The following is a 12,651-nucleotide window of genomic DNA, read 5'->3' as shown; positions in this document are numbered from 1 at the left end:
CAGTATGTACTTCCCGTGCAGTAACTGATTTGGACTAAAGAACTTCAAACTCATTCTTTTTTAATTAATGTTTTGTGTTCATATATATTTGTAAAAGATAGTTGCAGTATGTACTTCCTGTGCAGTAACTGATTTGGACTAAAGAACTTCAAACTCATTCTTTTTTAATTCATGTTTTGTGTTTATATATATTTGTAAAAGATAGTTGCAGTATGTACTTCCCGTGCAGTAACTGATTTGGATTAAAGAACTTCAAACTCGTTCTTTTTTAATTAATGTTTTGTGTTCTTATATATTTGTAAAAGATAGTTGCAGTATGTACTTCCCGTGCAGTAACTGATTTGGACTAAAGAACTTCAAACTCATTCTTTTTTAATTAATGTTTTGTGTTCTTATATGTTTGTAAAAGATAGTTGCAGTTATGTACTTCCCGTGCAGTAACTGATTTGGACTAAAGAACTTCAAACTCATTCTTTTTTAATTAATGTTTTATGTTCATATATGCCTATGTTTGTAAAAGCTAGTTGCAGTATGTACTTCCTGTGCAGTAACTGATTTGGACTAAAGAACTTCAAACTCATTCTTTTTTAATTAATGTTTTGTGTTTATATTTATTTGTAAAAGATAGTTGCAGTAAGTTATGTACTTCCTGTGCAGTAACTGAGTTGGACTAAAGAACTTCAAACTCATTCTCTTTTTAATTAATGTTTTGTGTTCCATTATGTTCGTAAAATAGAATGCTTAAACACTAGATTAGTAATTAAACAACAAAATAACATAATTATCTTTTTTTTTAAATTGTCGAAATAATCCTGTTCCAGTAAATTATTTAATATAATTCGGACTTTCACTAATTCAGACTGGATTTTACCCCAATTGGTCCAAATTAATGAGGTTCTATTATAATACCCAAATAGGAGCAAAAACATTTCACACAATTACCTACAGGAATCGTCCTATTAATTCCCCGTCACTTTTTAGCATCACACACTTTCTACTTAATATTTTGTTTAATAAGACAGTAAAACTACTTACGGAGGGGGTATGCTCTGCTCATCCATGGGCAAAGCATCAGACACCGAGATGGAGGCATCAGTCACATCAACTTTTCGGGTCTTCCTAGAAGACGGTGGGGTAGTCTGCTGCCAGTCAGGAGATACCAATACTTTTGGAGTACCACCATCAACGCTGCCATATCCAGATGACACAGGAGATATTGGTCCTCTTGCAACATTGGAGAGCCTTTGTGAGTTGAGCACCATCTGCGGCAGTGATGTGGCATCTGGTGGACGGTCTCCAATTGAATCAATGACATCGGAGACCCTTCTCTCCCGTTGTTTTCCAGGATTCGGCACATCCATTGGGGCACTGTCACTGAATGGATTTCCCTCGTCTTCGTCGTCGTCACTTCTCAAGTCACTTTCTGTGGGAGTGAATGGGTCGTCTCCTTCCTCCAGAGATGCACGGATGGTCTCTCTATCGAAACAAAACCTGCTGCCTGTCTCACCAGCTGGATAGTTGATCTTATCATCCTTATCTGTGCTCGACAGTGGCTCCAATTGTTCAATGCTCAAGGACATGAGATTACGTGCGTGCTGATTGCTTTCAGTATCCATTCTGTCGTTGTCGTAGGCCTGAAAACAATCAGAAACAGAGTCACGCCAAAAGCAAATATATTATATCTCATTTTGTGCAACTCTTTATCAAAATGCTCCCAGTCTTGAAACAGTAGAAGATGTATGTGTAATCGGAACCAAAATGCATATCGTAAGTTGCATGTAGGATTGCCAACCCTCCCATATTTCCCGGGATCCTCTCTATTTAGCCCTAATTGTTAATAGTCTCCTGACTCCTGTGTTTTTCCTCTCTTCGAGCATTTTTCTCCCTTATTTTCGAATAATGTACAAATATATTTGAAACACTTAATTTTCAGTGATTAAAGGTGATTTATATGATGGATTCTGTTATTTCAGAGATGCACTGAAAATTGCAGTCTCTGTAGAAGGTAATACTTGCCAGAAATAGTTTCAGGGCTCACTAGTTTAAAATCAATGTAAGAGTTACAAATTTAGAAAAAAAACTAGTTAGTTGTGCTGTAAGCATATCAGGTAGCAAAGCTCATGCAGAGAGGATCCTCTTATGACCAGATGTTCGAAACAAGAACTGCAAATCAGAGTCAACTTCAACTACTCTAGAGAATTTTTTACAATTTCTTTGAAACTGTTACGCAAGGCAAAATGTCTCAAAATACTCTTAATTTAAGTCTAACTGCCGAAGTGTAGAATAAAATTGTTTTTAGTACCATATCATAACTCAATTGAATAATTTATCAATTTTCTATGTGAAATATTTTAGACCGCTTAGTCTCTCGTACTTTTTTTCAAAAATACTTGGCAACCCTAGTTGCATGTAACACTGCAAAATATGTAGAAGCTTTTTTTTTTATTGGGTTATTTTACGACGGTGTATCAACATCTAGGTTATTTAGCGTCTGAATGATATGAAGGTGATAATGCCGGTGAAATGAGTCCGGGGTCCAGCACCGAAAGTTACCCAGCATTTGCTCGTATTGGGTTGAGAGAAAACTCCGGAAAAACCCTCAACCAGGTAACTTGCCCGACCAGGATTCGAACCCGGGCCACCTGGTTTCGCAGCCAGAAGCGCTGACCGTTACTCCACAGATGTGGACATGTAGAAGCTAAAAGGGTTACATAAACCTTCCATCATTAAAAATTTGTATCATAAATTTTATTTCTCCATATCCTTAAGCCCTATTTTCATGAAATTCTATGGGTGCTATTCATAAACATTTTGCTAGCCTGTGCTACGAGCGTGCTAAACTAGCCCCGGCTATCGACTGGTTATTTGTATGGGATTCATATCAAATCATATCACTAACACTGGTTTATGAATATGAAAAACCTTAGTTGCTGATCATCCACAGGAAACCCACGCTAAAAATGTCTATGTTTATGAATACGACCCTTTATGTTTAATGTCTGAAAATTGTCCTTCAATCTAAAAGAAAAATCACAAGCAGTCCATTATATCCAAAGTCAAATGGAATGACTGAAAATGCAATAAAGATGGATAAAAATTTGTTCAGAAAAAACAAATATTTGAGTTGAGCATTAAATACTCAATTATAGAATAATGTGACTTAAAGGTACGTACAGGAGTATCAGCTGCTCAAATATTAATGAGTACCGCACCGGTAGAAATTTAAAAACAAATTTTAGATAGTAAATTCATTGTTGAAACCTCAGAGTATTGAAGTAGAGAATATGAGAAACAATATTTAGTTAAGACATGATAGAACTAGTAGCGAGAGGAAAGACTTTAGTGAAGGTGAAAACGTAGTCATTAGAAAACATAATGTAGAAACCAGGAAAAATTATAAACAAATGTAATACTCTTAGATCTAACATACATAGTAATTCATATAGACCAGCGTTTCTCAAACTATGGTCCGCAGACCATCTCTGGTCCCCGAAATCTGCCCTTGCGGTCCTTCAGAAAGGACAGAAGAAAAAATAAAATTCAAACAAATTGCGTATCACATAATAGTTGAAAATCTCTGAGTTTGAAAATGACACGTGTCAATAAATTGTCTTTCACTTTTTCTCCCAGTACCTACTGACATTTTATTAAATTTATTACCCTGCTCGTCTACCGACTTCCCACTCTACTCTCAGCAACAAAAGAGGGATTTGAAGCACTATGAACGTGGTGTTTCTCGCCATCTTTTCCCTGCACATCAGTTGATGACATGAGGCTAAGTACATTGGCATATCTTTCAGATGTATTTTCAAAACTAATCGAACTAAATCTCTGTCTATAAGGTAATTCTTTGCTTGTTCTTAATGTGCATGAGAAAATAGAGGGGTTAGAGAGAAAACTTGGTTTGTGGGTCAGTTGCGTAAAACAGAGGATTTGTGCACCATTTCCAGCCCTAGAATCTTTTATGGTTGAAAATTATTTCGTTATTGGAAAAGAATTATACAGTGATATCCTATGTTCGCATTTTGAAACTCTGAGGTCACAATTTTAAACTTATTTTCCAAGTAAATATGACAAATTTTCATGGGTTCGTGATCGCTTTCATTGCGATACTGAAAATAACAAACAGCTTTCATTGAGTGAAAGAGAACTGTTAGTAGAACTCTCGAATGACACCAGACTTAAATGAAATTCCAAGGGGAAGGTATGGTTAATTTTCGGACTTCATCACAAGTGAAAAGAGAATATAATGAACTGTACAATGGTGGTTTACAGATTATAATTCAGTTTGCTTTTACGTATCTTTGTGAGAAAGGGTTTTCATCATAAACTCTAATAAAAACAAAGTACCGAAATTGACTCGATGTATGTGACGATCTCTGACTTAAGCTTACTAGCATACATCCAAATATAGAACTGTGAAAGAATCAGCAGGCTTATCCATTTCATTAATATGAGTACCAACATTTATTCATTTTGTTTAGTTAATAAGTTAAAGATTATCCAAACTCTAATATTAAAAGACGAAAATGATTTTTTTAACATTAACTTCATTAGTTAATACTAATATAAAATTAAATGAATTAAATTAATTTTAATTAATTAATTTTGTTTTAAAATATGTTGCTGTTTTCTAATGCCAGGCATTTGACAATGAAGTCATTTGACCTCTTGCACTCCAATATTTTTCAAAGATATTATCATGACTAGCCACTGAAGCACAGATTTTGAGATGTTCCGAATCTATTTCTTGGTTTGAGTTGCACAATGGACAGTTAGGGGACTGATATATTCCAATTCTATGCAGGTGTTTGGCCAAACAATCATGGCCTGTTGCCAATCTAAATGCAGCTACAGACGATTTTCGTGGTAAATCGGGAATTAACTGTGGATTTTGACGCAGAGAGTTCCATTTTTTCCCTTGGGATTGTGTTATTAAATTTTGTTTGTTGAAGTCTAAGTATGTAGATTTAATAAATCTTTTCACAGAGTAATATGTAGATTTAGTAACAGGTCTGTAAGTAGCTTTGCTAAAGCATCCGCATTCTCATTTCCCAGGATTCCACAATGGGATGGTATACATTGGAATACAATTCTTTTATTGAGTGATATTAACTGAGAGAGCATTTTAGTTATTTCTGCTGTTTGAGATGAAGGTGTGTGTTTAGAGACTATTGATAGAATAGCTGCTTCGGAGTCTGACAATATAACTGCATTCCTAAATTTATTGATGTGGCATAGAAGATTCCTGAGACTTGTTTTAAAATATAAATATACTGACTGGTATTAAAATATGCTACAAAAATGATAAATTTGCTTTCGAAGGGAATAAGAGTAAGGTGGTTCGCAGCACTGTTCTGACTTAAAAAAAAGTGGTCCTCACTTCAAAAAAGTTTGAGAAACGCTGATATAGACGAATTTCTGTACATATTAGACATCACTAAATTGACTTAAATTAAGTAAAATGGTTGACTCAATGTACTAGTGATAGTAAAATATTGTAATGGATTTGGATGACAACAATGATAAAAACTCAAAATAAATCAAACAAAAAGGATAGTAAGAAAAAGCCATCTAGGATCAATGATTTTGTAATGTATTAATTTTATGAGAGAAAGATGTCACAGTGGTCTAGTGACTAAAGCACTAGACTTATAAACCTGTGGACCCAGATTTGATCCCGACGTATCCTCGATTTATAGCTTGTGTCGGGCAAACCCGTGGTCCAGATAACACAGAGGGTTTTTCTCCAGGAGCTCCTGTTTCCCTATGGCATTCCAGCAAATCTCCATCCTCATTTCATCGCAGGTGTAGCATAACATTAGCCCTATGGTGCACCCTGAGCAACGAATGCACAGTGGGCCAGAATTCAAATCTAGCTGGAAAATATTGAATTTTTTAATGTTTTAAATAACGTTTTCTCGCTATGTAGTCTCGAAGTACTAACACTGATCTTCACAAATCTGTATGCCATCAATTTATACCGAGCGAAATGCCAACAGGGCTGGCTGCTAAAAGTCGCTAAGTGTTAAGAACCTGAGCGCCGAGCGCCAGACGGTTTATGGCGGTAGTGATGTGAGGGTGATCTGTGGGTTGTTGATATGGAGAAAAGTGTCTTTCTGTGATGGAAGTGTTAACAGAAGGTTCGTACTTCCTATTTCCATTATAAATACTTTAATTATATACGTGAAATATTACCAGGGATGCGTTAAACATAGCTTTAAAATATTGCGGAATTATGTCTTTACTTCATTTTAAATTAGAGATATAAAAAATGTTGCACCAGGTGTCACCTTAAAATCTACATCAGATTATAAAACAATCCTTACAGTTTATTACAAAAGTTGAGATTTGCTTGCGTTTGCTTGCCTTTTTCTTATATTTGCGTTTTTATTTCAGAGGGAGATCCCCATATCCAGTCCACTGTGACTCGGATGGACTTAAACGAGGTGTTGATTACTAAAAAAGGGTCTACTCAAACTCTCACTGATTTCGTAGTGACAAAATTAGAAATACAACATTGTTCCAAGGATATTATACGGTGTGTTGAAAAATTTGTGCGCACATTTAGAAGTAATTTAGAAAAATGCTTGAAACAGTGCTCCAGGAAAAAGGACAGGTTTTTGCGTAAAGATTCGGAATGGTTAGTGAAGTCATTGGACCACGGACATCCTCCTCCCTTCCCTCTACTTTTCCCACATGCCTGGCCGATTACTCCAGACTCTTTCTTCTCTCCATTAATAAATTATTGTCAATATTTTAGTAAAACCTGAAACTTTTAACAGAGGAATTAAATACACTGTCAATTCACAGGGCTAACAGCTTCAAAGCTGGGTACCTGGTTGAAATAAAATGTACTGGTACAAAATTTAACATGGAGGCATGAGATAATTAATCTGCTTGCCATTAAAATTTCACTTTAATTCATGTGTCCCCAATTTAAAAAAAGGATATCAAATTTCCCCAAAGAGTTATACAATAAATAAAAACTCGCCAAATGTCCAAGAATTTAATTCCATCCGTTTCAGGAGTAGGTAGACCTAAAAAATTGTTTGAAGAAAGTGGCATGAAAACAAGAATTAAACATGTTCCTCTGAAAGATTAGTGTTCTTAAAGTGAATTAGTTCTAGATACTCAATTATCTTTGCGGGGTTCAGGGAAAAGAGATGCAACATACGTTCTACAACAAATCACCACAAATTACTCCAAAAAGAGCATCAAAGTTCACGAAAGCCTATAATAAATCTTCAACTTTACCAAGACCATATACACCAGAGAAAGCATTACAATTTTCAATAGATAACGTCACCAAACGTAAATACAGTGTGCAGTGTTACCTATAGGTTTGCCCAAGAAGCTAGACATTAGAGCATTAGAAAGTACTGTAAAGATTATTCAAGATAATTTTCTCGAATTCAAACAATGTAGGATATCTTAAATCATCATCTTGTAACTCTTGATCCTATCATATCAAGTATTTATCTGTTTTAAGAAAATAAGAAGAATTCCTTTCCCGCTGAAGTGCGACAAATGTTGAAGGAACTCCATACTTATAGTACAAGTGAAGACATGCGTGTGACAAGAGGGAAGGATGATGAAGCGGACGAAGAGCAACTGCAGCTGGAAGAGGAGGAGGAGGGGGAGGAGGAAGAGAAAGAGGAAGGAAGATAAGGAGGACGATGATGGAGACGATGACTCCTCCTATTAGAGAAAATTGGAAACTACAAGTTCACGAAAAGAACAAGTGATATAATTAAGTACCTAGTAGGCTCCATGAAAATAGTTATTCAAACCCGCACTCATAGCTCATTACGACGGATAACATGCTATACTGACTTATTATTATTCCATAAGCTCTTAGAAATAATTATTTAGTAAAACAGAATCATTTAAAATTATATTCCATACTTATTTAATTTTTTCCCGCTAGATTTGAATTCTGGCCCACTGTGGAATGTCGGAAAATTGGTCTACACAATTTGCTTCATGTGGGTGAATGGCGAAAAGTCAAGAGCCCGACATTAGTATAATATACAGGGCTTTGATTTCAAAACTTCCCAGTCTAAATAATTAATTATTTAAATTGAATTGAATTTAAACAAAAAAACACGTCAATTTAGATATTGAGGGGGAAGTCTGAAACCAAGCTTAATTGCATTTTAGATTTCACCCCCAACCACCCCCACTTTGAAATTTCAAATGGCACCCCTATATTTTTATACTTAAATATGAAAGGGCAATGAATAGTTTATACACCTCATTCACTTGTTTTCGCATCTTTATTTTTCTATCGTCGCCTGGCAACCTGGATTATTGTTATTGCTGATCAGAGCTGAAGAGAATAAAGCTACAAAAACTTATTGAGGATTTCATGTAATAGTTGTGTTTATGTATTAAATTATTTTAAAATGGTGTATACCCTTCAAAAGAACATAAATCATCTGTTTTGATTAAATTTAGGAAATTACACAAAATAAGTTGAGTTTTCATTCTATAATCAACTGATAACAAAAATACAGGTTGCCAGGCAACGATAGAAAACAAAAGATGCGAAAACAAATGAATGAGGTGTATAAACAATTGAATATTTAAGTATAAAAATATAGGGGTAGCATTTGAAATTTCAGAGTGGAGGTGGCTGGGAGGTAGGGGGTGAAATCTAAAATACAATTAAGCCTGGTTTCAGACTTCCCCCTCAATATCTAAATTGACGTGTTTTTTGTTTAAATTGAATTCAATTTAAATATTTAGTTATTTATACTGGGAAGTTTTGAAATAAAAGCCCTGTGTATATGAGGAAAGATGTTGACAGTGTTAATGATTGCCAGAGAGAGGATTCGGAAAGAGATAAATATCCTATAACAAGGGGTCCTGTTCCTTTACAGCCACATAAGTTAATTAATTTCTTTGTTTCTTCTTTAATTCACTGTTAATTCTCTAGTATTTATTACTGTTTTCTAGTTGTGGTAATGGATTACATTACATGTCAATGATGTGACATTGAAAACTGAGGCATTCGGAAGTCAAAATGATTAACTCCACTTTTGGTTATTTCAGAGTTTGTAAGTTGGCAATGTATTAAATTGACCATATTTTCAGTGGCCAATGTGATTAACTCCATAGTTAAATAAAAAGCCCACAGAATGCATTTTTCTTCTTGACTACAACACAGAATCAATTATGTGTACTTAACTTTAACCTTGAATATCTCAAAATCTTTGGAAAAGGAGTTATCATGTTGACTTCTGAACGCCTCAATTGTGTTCAGGTTTCTACTCAGTGACAGTCCTGATATATTTTATTTTATATTTTGAAGATTAGTTACTTAATAACCCGACACATTCGTAATCACACTCACATTCATACAAATTTCCAGACCCTAGACACCCAATGAACTTTTCCTCAAGGAAAATTCCTCAAGATTCGACACCGGGAGTCGAACCTGGGACCTCCAGATCTGGAAGCCAACATATTGACCACGCTGATTCATCACCGCTTTTGTTGGTGCTCGGATCCTATGTAGGTATCAAATAGACATTTTAAAATTAATAAAATGTCTACCACTGCCGCCACCACCACCATCACCAGTACTCAGAAAACAGCATCAATACTTATAAAAGTCTGATGATTTACATCATATCTGCACAAACAGGTGCTCAACGAGCGCGCGCGCGCGGGAGAGTCATGTTTACCGCTCGCCGAAACGAAGAGGAAGATACGTCAGAATGACATAGACTTGCTATAGGTAGAGGAGAGGGAAATGACCACTCAGTTATCTAGTGGAGTGCAGTGTGTAGGCCTATTCTCAATAACTGTTGCTTACCTACTGCTACAGTACAGCATGGAGGAATCTAAGGAATCTAAAAGACGGAACATAACATTCAACGATTTACAGCTCGAACTTATTGATCTTCAATGTGACCTAAGGGCTAAAGATCGCTTGAATAATACTACTAGCCTAGTTGAGTTTTACAAGACTAAACATTAGCAATAATATCCACGTCTACACAGGCTGGCTATGAAAATGATTGCTATGTTTGGCTCAACATTTATATTTGTGAGCAACTGTTTTTTATAATCAACTTTAATAAAGGCAGACATCGAACGTCTGCAACTGATGTTTCATTACGATCAGTAGGCTACTGTTCCTTTCAGCTGCCAACAGCATAAAACCTCGTTTTGATGTACTGATAAATAAAAATATAACAACATGATATTGTACATTTAAGTAGCTATAGAATTTCGATTATTTTTGTAAAATAAATATTTCTTTATTAATTAATAATAGTCCAAGATAGTTTTGGAAACACTGAACGGGAATTCATTTCATAAACACTCGTAATAGTACTTCCTTTTGTGTTTATTTTGTACGAGATCACCCCTTCTTCCAGTCCACCCTTATACAGAGCGCAGCTAATATCTGCATTCCGCTCATGAGCTGGGATCCGCCTCGGAGAGCTCAAACCTTGTGCAGGCCTGATTTAAATCGTATCTTTTGAGTCGACATATCCTCCTCCAAAAGTTGCAATAAAATGTAACAATTTTTTTAACTAATTATTTTTCTACACGCACTGTTTATAAACATAAGTTCAGGTGCACATTGAAGCAACATAAGATCACAAGGTCAGTTGGGGCTTATTAAACAAAGAGACGCATATACTCCAGTCATTGGACGTCTTTATCAACCACAATTAGACCTTGATTTCATCTGGCCCTTATCCAACAGCGGCGGATGACTCGAGATAACGCAATCCTTAGCCATTAATTTAATTTTGCTTCTGAGGGAGGATGTGGTGTAAGGAAGAACGTCAGTAACGCAACTGTCTTTTTTTGTTACATCAATCGGTGAAACTTTTGTGGCTCTTATTATTCTCTCTTCTCTAGTCTTTTTTTGTATTAACTCTTTTTTATGAGATGTTATAGACGTTCACGTAATGTGTTCAGAAGCAGAGGTTTGTGCTTGCGCACGATGGAATACCCGAAAGTCTGTCTCTGAAAATATTTCTTTCATACAAACAACCAACAATTTACGTATATTTCAATTACCATATGTTTGATACAAGTCTTTATAATGTCTCCCAAAATTGTATTAACTTCTATAAACTTCCTGGTCTGATAGAAATTGATCGATTAATCGATTAAATCTCACAACGCTGATAATAATGCATGCACATTGATCTGCAGTGTAACGATTAAGTAGCTCTGATACTACGTGGAAACTCTGGTTACGGATTAGATTTCATTAAGATAAATAAGTTATACACTCATTCATAGTTTTATTCCCAAGGGTTGGTCCTTCATTGCAAACCTAGCGTTCTCTAATCTTCCCTATTTCCTGCCCTCCTCTTAGCCTCCGCTTAGTCTTAAATGTTGTTTATCATGATATCTTAATACAAATCTATACTAATAATAAATCTGTAGCCGAAATTTTTCTGGTAATTTTCGATTTTCCAAAAATAATTGGTCCTAACATATATAATTAACCACCCTGAAACCGAAAATCGCTTTTTTGAAATTTTTGTTTGTATGTCTGTCTGTCTGTATGTTTGTTACCTTTTCACGCGATAATGGCTGAACGGATATCGATGAAAATTGGAATATAAATTAAGTTCGTTGTAACTTAGATTTTAGGCCAAATGGCATTCAAAATACATTATTTAAAAGGGGGGGTTATAAGGGGGCCTGAATTAAATAAATCGAAATATCTCGCTTATTATTGATTTTTGTGAAAAATGTTACATAACAAAAGTTTCTTTAAAAATAATTTGCGATAAGTTTTATTCCTTGAAAAATTTTGATAGGACTGATATTTAATGAGATAAATGAGTTTTTAAATTAAAATAACTGCCATCTAAGGCCGTGTAATGAATTAAAAAACAAATGACTTCGTCTATAGGGGCCTTGGACAGCAACAATCGAAAGCTATGAAAGATAGCCTACAGATAATGTTTCTGTCTTTGTATGAAGTAATAACGGATGTTAAATTAACCGATTTGTATAATTAATTGTTATTTCACCATTGGAAAGTGTAGCTTCTCTAGATGGACATAATGCTATAATGTTATTACAGTAACTTCTGTGTGAATCGAGGACAGGTAAGATTAAAATAACTTCTTATACACAGAAAACTTAATAGGCTATTTTGTACATTCATTAAAATATGGTTGCATGTAATAACAAATAAGAAACATAAAGAAATTGTCATTGCACCAAATGAGTGCTCTCTGGACGAAAATGATCCCATTTTAATAATTTAAATACAATTTAAATCAAGTAACGTATTAAACGATTTATCCTTCTATCAAACACGAATGTTCCCTGGATCAAACGTCCTATTTTAATTATGTAATTACTTTATATTTATTTGTAACAGATGCAGCGGAGCGCACGGGTACGGCTAGTAATTTAAATATAATAATAGTTGAGTTAAGAATGTATAATTCTAATATATTATGTCCTCTATACAAATCTACACGCTTTGACCGATATTTGCCAAAGATTGCACATTTAACTTTCATAACCAGGAGAAAAACATAGCCTACATTATAATTGGACATTAAATTAATTGAGAAAAATAGAAAATAAAAATAAATACAATCAAACATCCATGTATAATATTAAAATGCAATCTTCTATAGTCAAATGTTCTTT

At 34.8% G+C, this 12,651-nt stretch overlaps 1 protein-coding gene across 4 annotated transcripts in view; it reads right to left on the bottom strand.

Annotated features, from left to right (window-relative positions):
• LOC138698368 (caspase-1-like) overlaps positions 1 to 12,651 on the bottom strand; it is a 359,132-nt gene that overhangs the window by 20,349 nt on the left and 326,132 nt on the right. For all 4 annotated transcript variants that reach the window (XM_069824232.1, XM_069824234.1, XM_069824235.1 and 1 more), the window contains exon 2: positions 1,036 to 1,634. In XM_069824232.1, coding sequence (XP_069680333.1) covers positions 1,036 to 1,634 — 599 coding nt within the window. The remainder of the gene's footprint in view (positions 1 to 1,035; positions 1,635 to 12,651) is intronic.

The sequence above is a fragment of the Periplaneta americana genome, chromosome 4 (genome assembly GCF_040183065.1).
Source record: "Periplaneta americana isolate PAMFEO1 chromosome 4, P.americana_PAMFEO1_priV1, whole genome shotgun sequence".
Lineage (NCBI taxonomy): Eukaryota > Metazoa > Arthropoda > Insecta > Blattodea > Blattidae > Periplaneta > Periplaneta americana.
This window is presented reverse-complemented; position numbering and strand designations above follow the sequence as displayed.